Below are 20,751 nucleotides of genomic sequence, written 5' to 3'. Positions count from 1 at the left end.
CAACAGGGGAATCACACTTACCAATGACATCATTCTAAACTGGTGAGAGCCCAACAGGAGAATCACACTTACCAATGACATCATTCTAAACTGGTGAGAACCCAACAGGGGAATCACACTTATCAATGACATCATTCTAAACTGGTGAGAGCCCAACAGGGGAATCACATGTACCAAATGGCCATTGTTTACAGTTATTTTTTTTGTTACAATCGCTAGCACCCATTCCTCAATACTTAGGTCACTTTTTCAAAACTCTTCACACAGTGAGCACAACAGCAGTCTATGTGGGCTAAACTGTGGTTCATTTTTCATTGCTTTGGCACAAAATGCATTCAATGACTACATCTTTCAAATTTCATGAGTTCTTTTCTCACTCAGACACAACCATACATACTCTTTTCAAAACTGTTAAACTTAAGTTCAAAACCTAACATAACACAAAATTGAATAAGACAGCAATTAGCTACATTTATACAGCAATACCTTATTAAAATATACTCCAAATCTAAAAAATTAAATACTATCAAAACAATTAGACCGACCACGGCTGATTCCCATTGTAGCTGAACACCTACCCAGGTGTTAGTCTTTCAATTTCATTACCATCTATACAAAAGGGGATATTTTAGGAATAATGCTGTACTGTAATTTTAACATGGACCCAGACAGAGATAGAGAAGTGGTTGACAGTGGAAGAAGAGTGGCTGGGAGAGGGAGAGGAGTACGTATGCGTGGTGGAAGAAGACTGAAAGGAAGATCAAGAGCTGTAGTCTCAGATGAGATTATGGCTACTATAAGTGATCATGTAATAAATCATGGTCTATCAATGAGAGAGGCTGGTCTTAGAGTGCAGCCAAATCTGCAAATCTATCCGGCAAAACAACAGGTAAGATGTGCATTCTGCAAGGGCATCTGACTGAACTGCACATTACAGAAGTCAATTGAGCAAAGCCTCCAAACCCACTTATGTGTAATTGTTTTTGTATTTCTGCTTAGGACCCAACGGTTACCTCCTACAGGTGGGAGAGGTAGGATTTTCACTGCAATCGTTGACATGGTCATCCGAAACAATGGCATAAAACTCACAGAGATTCGGAACAGAGCGTTGGCAGACAACATTACATTTGGAAATATTCACAATGTCCTGAAACAACATCAAGTCAGGATGAAGCAGTTGTACACTGTCCCCTTTGAGAGGAACTCTGAACGAGTCAAGCAACTCAGGAACAAATATGTCCAGGTAAGATGAGTATAAAATACAGAACTGGTTTTGAACAAAACCGAACAGAGCAGAGGCACACAATGGCATGTTTTTAGGCATAATGTAAACAACCGTAATAGCCTAACTCTTATGTTGCCTTGTGCATTTATTTTAGAGTCATGGAGATTGAAGCCAGGCAAACACCCCACATATTCATCTTTGTGGATGAGACTGGTTTCAACTTGGCCAAAACACGGTGGTGAGGAAGGAATGTGATTGGGAAAAGAGCCACAGTGGATGTCCTGGGCCAGAGGGGTGCCAACATCACAATGTGTGCAGCAATATCCTCTGATGGATGGCTGGTACACAAACCGCTAATTGGGCCGTACAACACAGAGCGTCTCATTTCATTCCTGGATGACCTCTATGGAAGGGTTGTGCCAGGTGAGGAAAGGGTTGCAGTGGGGCGAAATCAGCCAACGTTTGTAATTGTATGGGACAATGTGACATTTCACCAGTCCCATGCAGTCACAGAGTGGTTTGCAGCCCATCCCAGGATGGTGTCACTTCTCCTCCCACCTTACTCTCCATTCCTCAACCCCATAGAGGAATTATTTTCCCCCCACCTTACTCTCCATTCCTCAACCCCATAGAGGAATTATTTTCCCCCCACCTTACTCTCCATTCCTCAACCCCATAGAGGAATTATTTTCCCCCCACCTTACTCTCCATTCCTCAACCCCATAGAGGAATTATTTTCCCCCCACCTTACTCTCCATTCCTCAACCCCATAGAGGAATTATTTTCCCCCCCACCTTACTCTCCATTCCTCAACCCCATAGAGGAATTATTTTCCCCCACCTTACTCTCCATTCCTCAACCCCATAGAGGAATTATTTTCCCCCACCTTACTCTCCATTCCTCAACCCCATAGAGGAATTATTTTCCCCCACCTTACTCTCCATTCCTCAACCCCATAGAGGAATTATTTTCCCCCCACCTTACTCTCCATTCCTCAACCCCATAGAGGAATTATTTTCCCCCACCTTACTCTCCATTCCTCAACCCCATAGAGGAATTATTTTCCCCCACCTTACTCTCCATTCCTCAACCCCATAGAGGAATTATTTTCCCCCACCTTACTCTCCATTCCTCAACCCCATAGAGGAATTATTTTCCCCCCACCTTACTCTCCATTCCTCAACCCCATAGAGGAATTATTTTCCTCCCACCTTACTCTCCATTCCTCAACCCCATAGAGGAATTATTTTCCTCCCACCTTACCATAGAGAAATTATTTTCCTTATGGAGGTGGAAGGTTTATGACCACCACCCACAAAATCAAATGTCCCTCCTGGACGCAATGAATGCTGGATGCCTGGACATATCTGCAGGAGATTGCCAGGGATGGACCAGGCATGCCAAAATTTTATTTCCCAGGTGTTTTGCCCAAGAGGACGTAAGATGGTGTGGATGTGAACCTGTGGCCAGATGCAGAAGACAGGGTTGACTAGCGTTGCTACTGTGTCTGTATCGGTAGATGGTGTATATACACATTATTGTATTTTGGAATCACTCAATGCCAAAAAATGACATAAAACATATTGAAGCATATTGCATCATGTCTGATTCATTCCTGTAACATATACTGCAGTGAATTCTAAAAAGTAGAGAGGTGTCATTCTTGTTATGTAAAGACATTTTACAAAAGAAAAGATTGTGTAATGCTACCTGCTGTTAGTGTTTTTTAGATCATTTTTTTATGAGTGACAAAGTGTGCTTGTTGGGTAACAACCTTTGCTTGTGTTATGGAAAAATGTGTTGATTTGAGACATGTATGAAGTGTTTTGGTCGTTTTAGTTCATTTTAGATGTGAAATGCTGTGCCAAGCTGAAAGTTGTTTAGGAGAACTGTGTGAAGAGATTTGAAGAATTGAACTAGATATTGAGAAATGGGTCCTGGCAAATGTAAAAAACGGTCAATTGGTGCAAACCCAAAGTGAAAGTTGCTGACAAGAGCTCTGCTGTGAATTACATTTCTGAACATGGGAATATGGCCGAAACAGGTTAAATAGAAAGTGGAGACTTGGCATGATTGGCCAGTTATTATATGTTAAGGTGTGAGACAGAGATCCACAGTGAGTAGCACAACAGGTATTTCAGATAATAGTTAACCCTTTAAGCAGTCTACGCTTGTTTTCAGTGTATTCAGCACCACAGCCTCAGAATATAACAGATTAGAATAGTCCTGCACTGGTCCACCTACTGAGATGGACTTTTCTTTGCTCCTCACCAAACCCAGAAAACACAAAATATCGGAAATATTGCAAAGGGATAAAATTGGTGCTAAAACAACAAGGTTGTCAGCATCTGTCCATACCAGTGAGCAGCTGCTCCAGGCCCCCCAGTCAGACAGGACACAGTCCTCAGGGCAGGGCAGCTGGCGGTCTCTGGCCCCTAGAGGCATCTCCTCTGGGTCACACAGGTAATCCTCCACAGGGTCCGACGGCCCATTGATAGTGTTCTGCATACACCTGGACAGAGGGGGGACGATAGGTTAGCAATACTGATACAATTATCATTGGTTTTTGTAGAGTAGATGAAGGCGAGATGAAGGCAGGAATCAACTTGAATGAATGAAGCTAAGAAAACGTCACAGAACAGGGTTAGTTGGGAAGACTGTCGCGGTCCTTCAGTCCACTAGGAGCTGAAATGAATAAGTCAAATAGGCTGTTGTACCTATAAGAGCTGATCATCCGTACCTGACCTTTCTGGTCTGCACTCCTTCTCCACAGTTCTCCTTCAAGTCCACGTTGCTGACCTTCCAGACACTCCAGGGTTCAGCCACCCACACATACTGACCACAGTCACTGAGACAGGGCACCACCTCATACACCTTGTGAGAGACCACTACACAGTTAGCCACCCACGGTCACACCACCATCCATCCCATAGCAAAAAATGCATGTATTTTAACACATTTGTATATGATGAAATAGTATAGAGCAGGTTTGTGCTAGCGCAAAACTCATTCATTACATTTACTCCCACACTATTATCCATCCCATGGCAAGAATAAATACATTGATCTGTACAAAACACTATAAAAGGCAGTGACAAGTCACTCACCTGAGCCTGTGGATGGGGTCAGTTCATACACCAAGGAAAAGAAGAAAATAATAGCGGGGAAACAGACAGTGAGTGTTTAAATATAGGATTATTAGAATGCAGTACACCATGGTCCCTTGTTTCTCTGTAGGAGCATAGAGTTCACAGTTCCTTCCCCTTCCTTAATCTTACAGGTAGCCTAGCAGTTAGGGTGTTGGGCCAGTAACTGAAAGGTATCTGGTTCGAAGTCCTAAGCTGACAACGTGCAAAAATCTGCCGATGTGCGCTTGAGCAAGGCACTTAACCTTCAATGCTCCTATACGCTAAATGACTAAAATGTAAATGTGTACAAGCCCTAACTCAGCTAATGAATGAAACACTGAAAGATGTCCACTCTGGCTTCATTAAAAATTAACACTGTTATGGTTCCTTTAATCTAATGCATTAAATCATAATCAAAGTATTTTATTTAAACATTAAAACAAGCCAGAGACCTCTACCCTCTACCATGTTCTAGTCTTGCCCAGAAACAACCCTTATCCGTTATCCTCCACCCCCAAGAGACTAGACACTAAGTTGTGGAGATCTGAGTAGAGTTTATCAATTTAAGCAATATGGAAAAAATCTGGCCAATCCTCTCAGATCTCTACAAATGTCTTTGGGGTAAGGGCTAGTGGTTGTTTCTAGACAGGGCCAAGAGTGATGAATGTCCCCCACTCACCTGGTTGACATGGTCCAGTTTGGGGCACGGTCGACCACCGTTGTAAGGCTTCTCCCTCAGCCACTTGGAACGCACTTTGACCCCACTGCCGCAGGACTTGCTGCATCGTGACCAGTTTGACCACTCACTGAGCTTGCAGTCAGACGGACAGGGGATGATGCAAGCCTCCTCAATATACCCTGAAACCACAAAGACAACTAGGCTTCAGTATAGTTTCATCATCTGGCAGTATCTGTATCAGTTTACACAGCTGTTGATGCAGCAAGCTAAATCCAACATTCCTATTGATACGGATGAAAAGCTACAGAGAGGATTATAAAGAACTGAGATGGCAGCGCTGTGCAACAAACAGCATTATTACACTGTTTACTGTAGCTTGGCAAATGCAATGGAACAAGAGGGCAGCAGCCTGTTGTGCGATTTAGAAGACTGTTGTTTTTCTGGGCAAGTGAGTCAGAGAGAGGGAGAGAGAAAGAACAAGTGAGAGAGCAAGTGAGAGAGAAAGAAACTGAGGCAGAGAGAGCAAGAGAAAGAGAGAGAGAGAAATGGAGGGAGAGAGAGAGATGGAGGACGGGAGAGAGAGAGAGAGGTCATGATTTTGGGAGTTTTGGCAGGAGTGCTTCTCTCTCGGCTTGTTATTTATTTTTATCTGGGCAAGGGTGGATTACTGAGCCTCATGTGTCCACTGAAAGAGCAGGGAGGTCAGAGGTCTTAGCTGTTTTGAGTGTTATTACTACTGCTACTGGAGCAAGGTCACAAGTTGTGACTCAAAACACAGGAACCTGCGTGGATCCTCAGCAGTGGAAATACATTAACATACTGCGAATTAGGAATTTTAGAGTGCATTCCTTTGTTCTTAGACTATTTTACATCTCGTAAATGTATGTTTGTGAACTTGCTGAAGTAGATAAGATCAGAAGAACAAACACAGTGTTGTCTATTTTCCCTCTAGGACATAAAAAAACAACAAAGACTTACAGCGTTATTAGAGGGATATTTTTTGTTGCCCAAATTGATTACCCCCTAATCCAGTTGTATTTGGGCTTTTCCCTCTACATTTTAAGGAAGTCACCTGGTTACTATTCCTAAAAGACCCACAAAAACAACAATTTGGAAACAACTAGTTAACCAAAATGAAAAGACAAATCAAATCAAGCCAATTCCTGAACTGACCTGTGTAAGTTACAGACACTCTTATGATACAGTAACACTACTACAGATACACTGCATATTTGGTTGAGTTTTTTTGTGGTTCTATATAGAGCCATTTTGAAACAAGCTATTGAACCCTTTCGGTTCTATACAGCACCAGTTTTCTCCAGCAGTATACTGTAGCAGAGAAGCTACTGTAAGACAGACAATCCCTCTATATTGTTGCCGCCCCACTACTGTCATGCCACTGGCAATAAGAGTCTGTCTGTTGGTCACTGCTTCTCAGAACCTGCTATCTCACTCACACTAATACCCGGCCATCACGCCAGAACACACCCATTGATCACTCACTGTCAACCTTTCCAGCCAGCCTCGTTTTCTGTTTTAACATGGATCCATCCTGCCAAGCCCACGTAAAGCAGGGAATCAAATTGTCACTATAGTACCATTTACAGACAGACTGTATGGTATGTTGTCTGTAAAAGAAAACAGCCAATGTTTTTTAGAACCCAATTCATACAGTCCCATTTTTTACCACGTTCTTGCTTGGGTAAGCCTTGCCGGCAATCCATTAAATATACACATCACAAACAAATCCACTATTAATAGTTTGTAGGCAGGTCCTAAGAAACATACGACTAATAAAATAAAAGAATGGCATATTTTGAGTTTGAACTCAATAGTTATTTTGTTCATTAAACAGACAAGACATGCTTCGGCTATCATGATCACAGTCAACATGCATATATTTTATACCAGGCTAAGAATATAATGAAATATAACAGAATAAATACCCCCCAAAAATTTCCCACACAATTTACACATGGCAACATGTGGAACCGCTATCATTTAAAAAAGTGATATTTTGAAACAGAGCCCAAGGCAAGCCCATGATTTTTTGATCCACGTTTTATCTCTATAACTTCACTTTGTTAAAGAGCAGGCATAGGGTGTTACATTGAAAGCATACCACCCTGCATCCCACTGCTGGCTTGCTACTGAAGCTAAGCAGGGTCAGTCCTGGTTAGTCCCTGGATGTGAGACCAGATGCTGCTGGGAGCATTGTTGGAGGGCCAGTCGGCGGCATTATTTTCCTCAGTTATTGGGTACGGCCTTTCGGGTAGAACGGTAAAAAGGTGTCCTGACTCCCATGGCACTTATCATAAAAGTAGGGGTGTTAACCCCGGTGTCCTGGCTAAATTACCAAACTGGCCCTCATGTGATCATGGCCACCTAATCATCCCCAGCTTCCAATTGGCTCATTCATTCACCTTCCCCTCCCTTGAAACTATTCCCGAGGTCGTTCCTGTAAATTAAAATGTGCTTTCAGTCAACTTACATGGTAAAATAAGGGTTAAATCAATAAAATCATGGTTCCAATAGTAAATAACAGCAATCTATATTTTAAAAGCATGCGAGTCTCGTCATCGAGCAAAATAACAGGCCTACACTTGATTGGCTACATTACTGCATGCTAAATGTTTCTGATCATGACTAGGTCAGATCGCGTAAATAAAAGTTTAGGCTTTGATGTCGGCAACACCTTTCACATATAGAAAAAGGTGGAAAAAAGTTGGCAAGATGCTAATGTTGGCCGAAAAACTTCTTGATTTGAAAAGTGTATAAAATGGTTTGTGAAAGTATTCACCCCCTTTGGCATTTTTCCTATTTTGTTGCCTTACAACCTGGAATTAAAATAGATTTCTTTTCATTTTTCATTTCACTTCACGAATTTGTACTATTTTGTGTATGTCCATTACATGAAATCCAAATAAAAATCCATTTAAATTACAGGTTGTAATGCAACAAAATAGGAAAAACACCAAGGGGGATGAATACTTTTGCAAGGCACTGTAGGTAACCATATACCTTTTAATGTATTTGAATGTTTTTTAATATAACTTATTTTCCTTTTTTGTTTGTAATGATAATATAATAAATTATTATATTTAAAAAAAAAAATGTAATCCATAGCATGTGTGGGAGCCAATCAGGTAGGTTGGTTCTGGTGTTGGAGCAATAGAGCTACAATACCAGTGACTTGTGTATAGATATAGCACCATCCCTGATCTCCTATGGTTGCTTAAGCTGGGAAAAAAGGCACCGGAATCTTAGTGTGACGTCTAAGGCACAGTGGTGTTGGAGAGCTACACATACAATAGCAATAGCCAGAGTACAGCAATAGCAATTGCTTGTGACGTCTCATGACGTCACAGTTCTACACCATCAACCACACCACAGGCCCCATACTGCAATTGAAGCTATGACTCACAAGCATGGGTTTACACAGAGAACAAACACTTTGATAAAGCGCTGCGTCTTCCTCGGGTTAACATGGACGATACGACAGCACTGTGATTCCTACATTACTTCTCTGCATCGGTTGGATGGCGATGCTGCTGTGTATCCCTGAGTGCTAACACTTTGGGAAGAAAGCAGATCTGATGTTCTACGCCTGCATCGCTTGCTGTTTGGGGTTTTAGGCTGGGTTTCTGTATAAGCACTTTGTGACATCTGCTGGTGTAGGGCTTTATAAATAAATGAGATTGATTGAAATGTGATTGATGTTCCCCTGACAGATTTGGGCTAGGGGGCGGAGCGACGGCATCCTGCATCCTCTCCGTTACCACATTGATTTGTTCTCTTTTGAATTTACAATCAAGGGATGCTGAAAAGGACAGTGAGATGAGAGAAACTGCACTAACAGTCTGACATCAAATTAGGTCGAATGGTCCCGAATCAATAGAACACATATGTAAATGATCAACTAATTATTCTCTTGATAGAGAGAACAACGAAACAATGTTCTCTAAATGTATTCAATAAGAGGTTGATGAGAATTCCAAAGACCACAACCAAAGTGTTTCCAATTGCATTGTCTTGTATTTCTCTACACTGATCATTGTTGTTTTCTGGAACAGGAAGTGGCCCACTGTGTATGATGATGTCATATCCCTGAGCATGCCTTTCATTGGAAGTTCAGACACCTTGTATGAATCACAGTGGCTATGTTTAATGCATACAACTTTAAGTGAGTTAATGAGAGGTGGTAGAGGTTGACCCACCGTAGCTGTTGCACCATGACAAAGGTAGACTAACCAACATAACATCATCATACATAGTGAGGTGACTTCCTGCTTATAGACATGGACAATCATAGGATGTTGGTGAGAAGTTTAGGACTCACCGTGGCTGTTGCACCGTGACGTCTCCACCAGCCTGTTGTCCTGGTCGTAACACACCATGGCCTGGTAGCGGTAGCCCTGGCCACACTCCTTGATGTCCCCCTGGACCTTCATGCCCGGCTGGCCCTCCACACGCCCACCCTCAGGCAGGATGCAGTCCGACCAGTTCCCCATGGGCTGGGCGTTGTACTTGTTACAGGGGCAGTACTGGATCTCACTGAGGGGGTATACCTGGGTGTTCTTACACTGGTCTTGCTTTTTGCTCTTTCCTGGGAAGAGTGAAGGGAGGAAGGGAGGACACGCAATCAATAAAAACTGATATGCAGTCGGCCTAAATCATGTCTAAATCACAGCTGCCGGAGAACAGCACATACCGACTGGTCATCATTTAAACTGGTGAGAGCCCAGAATGAGGTCATTCCGCATTGGCTGCCAAATGATCTGGCCAGAATTGAAATGAACGTTTTAAAAAGCCGGTATCCTGGATCCAGATTAAGGACAGACATGATCGTATATCTTTTACTCTATCTCCACTATCTTGGACCAGGTGAAAACGCAACGTGAACATATTTGTTTGGACCATGTGAAAATATTTGTTTGTTTCGATAAGAGTCACTTCTAGCAACATGAGCTTATCCTGAAGAATCTGAAGAATCCCAGGGTCCTATAGACTTATCCTATATAATCCTATAGGCTATACATTCAACTGATCTCAAGGCATACCATGGAGGGCACTTACCATGGAGTGTCACAAATGAGATTTGTGACACCGGCATCCGACTAAGCAGTGATATTGTCTCACTCGCTCTGGAAACGTAACATCAAAGTCATGTCAAGTACTTAAGTCTCTTTAGGTAGAAAGCTGCTCAGAGCTACAGGATCAGACGAAATAGGATCTAACCCTCATACTAACCTTAACCATTAAGGGGATGAAAGAAACTCAAATATGTGAGCCTGTATCAGTATTTAGAGATGACTTCTACTGTACTTGCAAGATGTGAACAAATACAGACTCCAGTCACATTATGTCCCTCCAGAGACAAAGAGGACTAAGTTAGTTAGTTTACTGTACTTGTACGACCTACTCCAGTCCACTCACCCACTAGCATCCTCTTGCGGGTCTTGACGCCCACACAGTCCTGTGTACAGGAAGAGAACTTAGACCAGGTGGTTAGCTGGCAGTCGTCCTGGCATGGGAGCTGGCAGGGCTGGGTTAGAGAGGGCATGGAGCTGGCAAACTTCAGACATGCTCCCATGTCCGCTTGACCCCCGTCTTGCTTCCGGCATGAGACAGCTATAGAAAGAAAGAAAGAAAGAAAGAAAGAAAGAAAGAAAGAAAGAAAGAAAGAAAGAAAGAAAGAAAGAAAGAAAGAAAGAAAGAAAGAAAGGAGAATGATGTGGTGGTGGAGGTTGGGATGGTGTGAGGCAGGAAGCTTTGGTACACGTTGGCCACTTTTTATTGCCGGCCCAATCTCATTTGGCTAATGCACTCTGGCTGCATTTGGAGGTAAACACGACAGTCCCATCACAGGTGATCAAGACCTGGAAGTGATGATTAACCTACAGTACTGTCACTGTGGGATCTGGAATGACTCATTGCTAGGTGATGTGACTAACTACATTGCATTCCAAATTGCACCCTATTTCCTGTAGTGATCTAGTCCAAATTCATGCACAACGTAGGGAATAGGGTTCAACTTCATGCACACTCTCTGTCTCTGGTTCTCTCAGTTAGAAACACACACAGAGGTGAGGACAAGGGTAAGTGATGAAACTGAACATAGTGTAATGTCTATTGACTTTCCCACCCAAACAGACCAGATAGCATTGAGTGAGGAGGAGTAAGAGCTCTGTATTGAATTGTCTCTCCACCTGCGTCAATTTCTACACATATACCATTACAGGTAATGGGGCCTAATGTGGAGTGTGAAGACAAAGGTTGAAAAGTGCTCATCATCTGATCAGATAATGGCCTTCGACCATCTTCAAGATGCTAAAAGAGGTCTGGTGCAAGGAGTGGAAGAGGAACCTTCTGCCTTCAATTCACTGACTGTCGCCATTTTGTAAATTGAAGTCAGATGCATTGTTGCCACGCTATGTGAAGCTCAACACAAAGCAATCCACCGGAATGGACATTTTGTGTTTGAACCTTAATGTAAATAATCCACGCCTGGTACGGCTATAGGGAAGAGGTTTGGATAGATGTTATTTACCCTTCACATCCTCCTCTGAGTCCCAGTGTAACATCTAGGAGATGAAAGATGCATTTCGTCCAAGGCGTTACTGTGATGCCTCACTCCCCTCTCACACGCTCTTTTAGGGAGTCGGACGGATACACTTGATCACATCAACAATCCCACACACTTCCTCAGTCACATGCATAGTACCATGCAAGTTAATGGCAAGTTAAATCAAGCGCAACTCTAATATTTTGAAAGTATTTGAAAGACTGTATGAATGTGACCAAGTCGGAACCCTTAGAAGTGTCTGTATCTACCTGTATCCAATAGTTATGGATACAGATTATGGGTAGTCTCTCGTGTCTTTTCTACTATTTCCGTCAGTACAGATTTGAACACTTCATCCCCAGAATCAAATGGAGTAGCTAGTGCATGCAATATTTTGTTGCTCACCTCTAGCCTGCAGCCCAGGCCCACAGGTCTCCACAGCTCCAGGACTGTCCTGACGCACGGACCAGGGAACCAACTGGCATCGCCGCCACTTGTGTGTCTTCCACCTGCAATACAAGAAACAGAACACAGCTCAGTCATCTTGAGAGTCAAAGTCTTGGTCTACACTCAGAGAAAAAAGGGTCCCAAAGGAGTTCTTTGGCTGTCCCCATAGGATAACCATTTTTGGTTCAGGCATAAACCTTTTGGGTTTCATTTAAATTCTCTGTGCAAAGAGTTATACATGGAACTCAAAAGGGTTCAACCTAGAAACAAAAATGATTCTTCAAAGGGTTCTCCTATGGGGACAGTTGAATAACCATTTTAGGTTCCAGATAGCACCCTTTTTTCTATGATAGTAGTTAACTTGACTCCTCTTTAGTCAAGAGAGACTGCACAGTGAGTAGAGTGGTTTTGGATGCTGATGGAGCCTCACCTGTATCCCAGACAGACAGACGGCACCTCACAGTCTCTCTCCTGAGCCAACACCTCCGGACAGTCCTGTCCCCCATTGGCCGGCAGCTGGATGATGATGCGTTTCCTGTTCTGTTTCCTTTTCGTGTTGCCGCCTTATAAGAACCAATAGAAAAGCACTTTATTCACACACTGCCAATCAATAGACAAGAGACACTAACAGCAACACTCAAGCAACTTCCATTGGGCCTGGAAGTGCAAAATGATTATGATGAATGCCTGTTACGTACTTGAGTAATGCAAATCACAGGTCCTTGAAAAGGTCCTTGTAAAACAAGTGTGTTTTGTTTGCTGTTGACTTTTAGCAGCTGTGTTTCATTAACCTTGCTCAAAAATTAAACATAATGAAGGAGCACAGTTGGTTCCCAGCTCTCTCTAGTTTAGTGTTCTACAGCAGATATGTACTTTCCTGACCAGTTCTGAGAGAAGGTAATGAAATCAAGCATGGGATATTGATTGATATGGGCTTCTCTTATGTGCTAGTGTCCACCCACCTCAGTGAGGTTATATTGTCCTTACTACAGGAAGTCCATATGTGACTCACCACCTGGATTCGATGTTGTTAGAAATGAGATTTTTTTTTACAATGGTAAAAAGTAGAAACACAGAGCTACAAAATGGTATAACATACACCACATTTTTGAGGAACAATAGAAACCTAATTCTGCTTTGAAAGTTGATAAACTTGTAAACTCACTTTTGAGAAAAGGGCCTTTGAATGTTTTGGTACCTACTGGAGACATTTCCTTTGTCTACACCCATTCAGCATTGTTCACACCCTCTTAAGCCAGCCCAACCCATCTCTTTGAGGATTACATGTGAGGTCATGTGCTAAACAGTGAGAAGTAAAGATTAAAAGTGGTGAAAGTAGTAGCCTACAATAAGGAAGAAATCCAGGTAAACAGAAAGTGTCCAGATAAAAATGTTGATAAAAAAAAACATTTTTTTCCATTCAAACAGCTCTCCTATGAAGTCGGGACTTCTGACATACACCTAGTTTCCTGGAACGGGTCACATATCTAGGCTATATACAGTACAGGCAGTAATCCATATCCCTATCAGGATCATATTACAATGGCCATATCCATGTTGCAATGTAGGATCCATAGAGATAGCTAGCTGCAGTAGATAGAGATAGATACTGTATTTATATGGTAGGATCTGTTCTCATTGGTGAAGGATAAATCCATGACCATATACTCATAGTAAAGCCAGATGACCTGTGTGCCAAATGTGAAATAATACCAGCAAGATTACTAGCAGAGAGATTAAAGGATAGAAGACTCGGAAAACAAGCCGAGGGACTGTTCTTTAGACTCTATAAAGTATTGCTTAGCAGATGTTTCTGTAGAGTAATCATATCAAGTATTTCATGAATATAACACGCACTCCTGAAATCACAGAAACATGTATCCTAACAAGTGTGTTCCAGCTCACAAAGAGGTTGTTGCAGTGTTGCAGCAAATTGCTTCATAAATGGCACAGCACTTTTTGCTGATTAGCTGCATTTGTACTAGTTCTTGATATAGAAAAATGTTGCCAAGCAACAATGCGCGTTCGCTGGTTCCTGTTATGGTTCTGACTTCGCTAATTGTTTTCTCAGCTCAAACTGAAACATATGATGAGGAGAAGAGTAACCATTCCATAACTGTGCAAGTGTTTTGTTTATCAGATTTGTTGGGCCTGTAGAAACCAGAAAGCTAACACTTAACGACAGACCCACTATTATTTAGCATTCTCTGTTGTAAGGAATTCTTTCAAATGCTTTGAAGCGCGTGCTCATTTCAAAACCACAAGGCATAGGCTACATCTCTTGAGCATGTTTTGCCATGGACAGACTGCTCTGTATCTGTGTGTACTGTAATCTATACTTGAGAATAATAGGCTGCACCTGCTTGGCATATTGTACATCTCTTGACATAGTTGCATTTTTGCCATAGACAACAAACAATATATGTGTGTACTTGAATGTGTAGTTCAGCTGTACATTGTTCTATATCTGTGTATTCTTGAGAAGTTTGAAAAGGCTAGTAGGTACCTGCTTTGCATATGGCAGGGCAGGCGCTCCAGTCGCTGTAGGGGGTGACGCTGCAGTCTCTTTTACATGGCAGGAGGCAAGGCCTGACTGTCTCAGGACGAATACTCTCCGGACACCTGAAATGACATGAAATCACATCATCTAGATCACGTGTCAAACTCCTCCCACGGCGGGCCGAGTGTCTGCGGGTTTTTGCTCCTCCCTTGTACTTGATTGATGAATTAAGGTCTCTAATTAGTAAGGAACTCCCCTCACCTGGTTGTCTAGGTCTTCATTGAAAGGAAAACAACTAAAACCAGCAGACTCTAGGCCCTCCATGAATGAGTTTGACTCCCCTGTGCTAGATGCATATGCACAGACACATGATAGAGCCAAAATAACCATACTGCGCTGTGTTCAGCTGAGACTGGGGTGCTTAAATGTGTCATAATCTAAATGTGTCGACATGTGTGCATATACCGCTTCTGTTAACGGATGCATATTTGTCTGGTCAACATAATATCACCGCTTCCGCTATATATCATATATATCATTGGTCTAAGGAATGCTGCAGGGATTCTCCCAGTATATTGTGAATCATTGGTTTTAGGCCTGCAGATTGAGCCCCTACTGTACATTGCTTTGAATACCATATCCCCACTGTAACAGTGTTAACTTGTTCATGTTCTAAATGGTAATGAACACATTAGCATATCATACACGTTTCAGTCATGACATTATACGATTTCATTATTTGATATCACGGTATATTAGTATATTGTTCCAAACCTAGTGGGTGCGTTAAGTTATGTGTCATGTATTAAGTGATAGTAGTTCAGCAGCTGTAACTATGAGCAGCATTGTGTGCTAGTGTGAAGTGGTAGCTAGGTAAAATAAAAACCTGGATAAGAGAATCAGAAACTGCCGGAATAAAACTGTCCGAAGCTCATTTCCATACCCAGCATGGGATCTAGCCCGTCCCCAGTCAGCCTAGTAGCTCCAGCTCATCCTGCCAGAATAATGCTTCTATTAAAGCTGAATAAATAAATAGATAATTCAATATAATTCATATCCCTAAGATGCCCTAAGGGTGGTAGGGAGGGAGAACCCAGATGCTTTAGAACAAATGTCTGGAACCTAGGCAGAAACCTGTCAGGGAACCCATCAGCTCACAGCTATGCAGCCAGTCAGACAGTGGTAACAATAGGATTTTGTTCCTTCCATAGACAGATACTGGGACAAATGCTCTGTGCATTGGTGCTTTGATTTATGCTTAGCCAAGGCTTATTGAACCCTGCATACGTATTATGCCAAATCAGCATAAGTATAACCGTTCTACTCGCATTTACTTTCTGTCATTTTCTTGAACAAAAATATTCCTCTCTCACTTTACACAAATATTATATTCATATACTACTTATGTTGGTATTCAGTTATCTTTTTGAAGGAAAAACCTTTACTCTTACAACTTTGGGTGCTTAAAAAGCGCTATATAAATACCATGTATTATTTTTATTTTTACTTTGAAGGTGGAATTCTTACTTAGAAAAAATACACTCTTATTTTGAAGGAGAGACTCTTACTTTTTGGGTGGCACCTGTCCCACATTGACCCGTACACAGATGACCTTCCGTGTCTGCATCCCCACAGAGCACGAGGAGTCCCCTCCCCCAACTCCGGCCCGAGCCCCTGTGGAGTTGGCAGAGGGGACCGAGGTGTCCTCGATACACTGTCCCCAGGGTCCTGTCTGCCAGTGGTACACAGTACAAGGGTGGTCGTTGCAGCTCCGCACCTCCTGGAGAGCACTGCTGTTGGGGCACTGGACCCCGCCTGTCAAACACACAACAACCAAATTATCAATCAATCAAACGTATCTATAAACCCCAAAAGCAGTTGTCAAAAAAACCCAAAGAGGAAGCAGAAGCACAAACACCACATTCAAATATAGGAGATACTAATGGGGATCCCTAATAAATACAAATACTCAGTTACATGAGTGTGGTTTGCCTTGATTCACTGGGAACAAGACAGCTCAGCCAATAGGGTTTATTTTCTAAGCTTCGTAAGTTGCACTGACTATTGAGCCTGAGCTGACAACGTTGTCATCTTATCATAACGAGAAAGTGAGTAAGTCAAGCTGTTTGTCTCTGATCATCCAAGCCTTCTCCACTTCCATTCAATTGATACATCTGTGTCTTGTGCTCTAAAGATTAACTTCTATTTTTGGTTCCACTCATTGAGTTAAAAATGTTACTACAGCAGTGTCAGAGCTAAATAAACCAATATTGTCCCTTGGGGGAAAGCAGTCATGGAGATGGAGACAACGGAGATGAGTTGACCTGGGGTCTGACAGTATCTTGGACACCAGGTGGACCACATGTGACCCCGTTTCCATCCCTACCACAGATCGTTGTCATGTGTGTGTGTTGTATCTGTGTGTGTGTGACCCTTAACCACCCCTCACCACGATGGGATGTCAAACATTAGCAGGCTCTGTCAAGCTGGGATACCAGGCCCGAAGGGAAGGTCAACCATTACCAATCAATGTGATCCAGTGGCCAATCAATGAGATCCACCAGCCAATGAAAGAGAAGGACATAACCACCGCGATCCTCCATTCAATGCTGGAGAAGGACTGAGATCAGCCAATCATTGGTGGAGCAGGGGGAAACTGATGACGCTTACATAAGGAAATGCTTCTGTCTTCAAAAGCCACAGTGAATATATATAATTGACCTCTGTAGCCACTTTGGGAGCATGTCCTTCAACGGGTCATTTCTAAAGGATGCTATTGACATTTTTCCTCCAAGAGACATTAGTTAGTCAGGTATGTTGTGTCATTATTACTACTATGGTTAATGAATGACATTGTAAAGCTGTATTTGAACGTTTCAGTGTTACTAATAAAACTATTGAACTCTGACTCAGTGTGGATTATTGAACATCTGCTTTGCTGGTAGTGCCATTATTCTCTTTACAAATCTTGTAAAAGGTCTCTGACCATAAAAATCATGCAGAGGTTATATTATGTTTTCTTACATCCTTTACAATAAAGTACCTCCTTTGCCTCCATGTTACGTTACAGAGCTCTTCGAGTCACAGTCCCAATAACCTTTCACGACATGTAAAACAAGAACAAGTCTCCCTACAGTTGTTATTAACAGAACTGTAGCTAGTGGGTCAAGCTACCTCGGCTAATCCTTTGTGATATTACGAGTGTGTCCTAACATGGCCTGTTGTAATTACTCTACGGGCTCAACCCCACTTCTCCCTGAGTTGTAATTACCCAGTTGTTAGTCATGTAAATACCTTACTCTGCATTTCTTAATCGGCGTCAGGACAAAATGAAAGTAAGCATAGGCCTAATTAAAACACCTGGTTTTCTGAGCAATCTTTCAAATGATTAGGATACGTACAGTAAACATCTTGATCGGTGTTCCAGCTGTGTATTTGATCTGCACGTGAGCTAGTAGCAGCCGAGCGAGCCTCCCTCTTTAGCGCGAGTGAAGTGTGTTCGGAACAACTGAATGTATGCCTCATAAGAATTCGTTTTCACATACATATTTCGTGCCCAGGATTCGTTCCCAGAATCAAATACATTTCCAAGAAATAACCTGGCAGCTGTGGTGGAACGTTTATTTTGATTGCCGATTTTCTGCATTTATCAGAGTGCCATCAGGTAGCCTGATTTCACATGTGTCCATGTAAACAAGATTATTAGGGAAATTGTTCTTCTACCTAAGCATGTAAACATTTTAATCAAACTATTATATTAATCTGACTATCCACAATAATCACATTAACTATACTCATTGTCTTGCTATGGTCCAGTGTAGGATATCTACAAGAACTGTTAAAATCATAGCAGTACTATAAAATACACTACAACATGCTGATCTACTGCCAGGCAATCACACAGCCTCGAGTAGGTTGTATAGAGATGGGTTCTCAGGTCGTGACTGGCAGCTTAGACGGTAAGACTCTAACCCAGAGGCACTTGTTCCATTACTGACCAGACTCCCCCTTCCACACTTCTCTTCTCCTTAGGGTTTCAGCCTCCTCTCATTAAGGTTTCAGATTGCACTTAACACGAAGGAATGTTCTTTACTAGCACTGCGCTGTTGAGGGTCAGTACACGTTTTACATAGTACAAGCATAACATTATGCTGAGCAGGCAGTGAGGGGAAATAGATTGGTACACAGTTAGTCATATATCGACTACATACATCGACTTATAACATCTACAGGGCTGAATAACTACATCTATGGGAACACTGCATTCTAAGGGGGTAAGAAATTATAGTACCGAAGAGTGCAGAAACCTTGGGCACCTGCGATAGACCTTAAAGGAAGGTAAACGCAAAGTTGTTATGATTTCTTTGTAACCATCCATACATTTGTGAAAGGTGCAATAAATAATACTATGCACTAGGGCTCCAAGCACTTCACAACAACGCTCAGATTCTTTGAGCCTAAACATTGAAAATGTAGCTCTAGAGAGTTGTACAGCCACATATCCTACAGTATTCAAGCTTGTTATTCCTTATGTCACACAATCTTACCCTGCATCACAGTAACCCAGGCTACAACCTGAGCAGTCGCTGTGGAGGAGGAACATACAGAATCATTTATACTATTTGGCTGTTGGAACATAGAAGAGAGGCAGAGAGAAGCAAAGGCTGAGGGCATGGTGAAATGCTTGCTTCAGCAGCCTCATATGAGATACCAGATACTCTCCTGCATGCTGTGCAGACCTGGGATCAAATGAAGAAAATGTTATCTTTCCAATATTTTAGCTGCACATGATTGAGCTCATCTGGTGCAACAGAACCAATAGAAAAGTGAAAACCCTGTCCAGCTGCATGCACTACAGACAGGCTCTATCAATCATCGATGTACTTGAAAGAAAATAGATACTATTTGAACCCCGGTCTGATGCTGTGTGGCCTGGTCCCAGATCCGTTAGTGCGGTCTTGCCAATTCCCATTGGTCAACTCCTATGTTTGGCATGACAACAACCATATGAGTCAGCTGTACTACACAGACAGGTCTGGGACCAGGTCTGACGCTTTGCGTTGTGTAATTGTAGTCTCACCTTCGCCAGCGCTGTAGGCCAGTACAGAGCGTGCTCTCATCTGCCTTCCCTCTGTGTTCTTCCCGGAGCAGGTGTGTGAGCACAGGGACCAGGTGTTCCAGGGACTGAGGACACAGTCCTTGGGGCAAGGCACCTCACAGATGACAGGCATGGGAAGGATGGCATCACGGCATAACTGGCGGTCCACATACTCACCTGGAGGCACAGGGAGACAGGAGACACAGTATGAGTCCAGCTGAGGATACTTACTAGCTGAAGGTGTCCATATCTGTTACATACACATACAATACAATATACAGTCTGTATCATGTGCCGATATCATCCACAAAATCACATTGCAAAATCAGATCTGGCGCATTTGTTCACCTAGACACCTAGCTCCCGAGTGGCGCAGCGGTCTAAGACACTGAATCGCAGTGCTAGAGGCGTCACTACAGACCCTGGTTCGATCCTGGGCTGTATCACAACCGGCCGCAATCGAGAGTCCCATAGGGCGGCGCACATTTGGCCCAGTGTCGTCCTGGTTAGGGTTTGGCTGGTGTAGGCCATTGTAAATAATAATTTATTCTTAACTGACTTGCCAAGTAAATAAAGGTTCAATACAAATGATAAATAAAACCCAGATGTTGGTTATGTAAGGAGAGAGGGAGTTTAACAGACAAACCTATAAGAGTACACAAACCACATAATACTTGTCCACATATTCACCAAGTCTGAAGGGAAAATACGCATTGGGTATTATGATAAATGTTTACACCATCATGAAAGATTGGTTCACTTTCTCAGACAAACAAGCAGGCAGACGACAGAGCCATTAGACATGAGGGAGCAAGCCAGGGGAATTAAAAACTTATTTCAAAACAAGAACATATGAATTAAAGTGAATATTTGCACCAATTTAAATTCAAATTCAGGCAGTGGGGCATTAGTTTAATCTTTTACTCATGACCTTGACAGCGTACATGGAATAAAAATGAGCTCATATCCAAGTGACTGCATCTCTAATACATAAGCTAGCTGGATAAAACCTTGTGTATCACCAACTGTGTCACACAGACATTAAGACAACAGATACTGAATCATTGTCATCTTTTTCTTCTGCCATTTTAAAAATTAACTCATCCACC

General features: G+C 42.4%; 1 protein-coding gene across 1 annotated transcript in view; it reads right to left on the bottom strand.

The window, feature by feature from the left end:
* The window catches only part of LOC135549768 (thrombospondin type-1 domain-containing protein 7A-like), a 183,629-nt gene that overhangs the window by 36,290 nt on the left and 126,588 nt on the right, over positions 1-20,751 (bottom strand). Inside the window, exons 7-17 of the mRNA XM_064980044.1 lie at positions 19,625-19,819; positions 16,113-16,359; positions 14,551-14,666; positions 12,475-12,607; positions 12,003-12,106; positions 10,469-10,663; positions 9,372-9,638; positions 5,033-5,211; positions 4,333-4,338; positions 3,966-4,099; positions 3,584-3,737 (exon numbers count right to left, since the gene is read on the bottom strand). Of these exons, the coding sequence (XP_064836116.1) occupies positions 3,584-3,737; positions 3,966-4,099; positions 4,333-4,338; positions 5,033-5,211; positions 9,372-9,638; positions 10,469-10,663; positions 12,003-12,106; positions 12,475-12,607; positions 14,551-14,666; positions 16,113-16,359; positions 19,625-19,819 (1,730 nt within the window). The remainder of the gene's footprint in view (positions 1-3,583; positions 3,738-3,965; positions 4,100-4,332; positions 4,339-5,032; positions 5,212-9,371; positions 9,639-10,468; positions 10,664-12,002; positions 12,107-12,474; positions 12,608-14,550; positions 14,667-16,112; positions 16,360-19,624; positions 19,820-20,751) is intronic.

Source organism: Oncorhynchus masou, chromosome 12, assembly GCF_036934945.1.
Source record: "Oncorhynchus masou masou isolate Uvic2021 chromosome 12, UVic_Omas_1.1, whole genome shotgun sequence".
NCBI lineage: Eukaryota > Metazoa > Chordata > Actinopteri > Salmoniformes > Salmonidae > Oncorhynchus > Oncorhynchus masou.
Note: the sequence above shows the minus strand (reverse complement) of the source record. Positions and strands in the feature narration are given on the sequence as shown.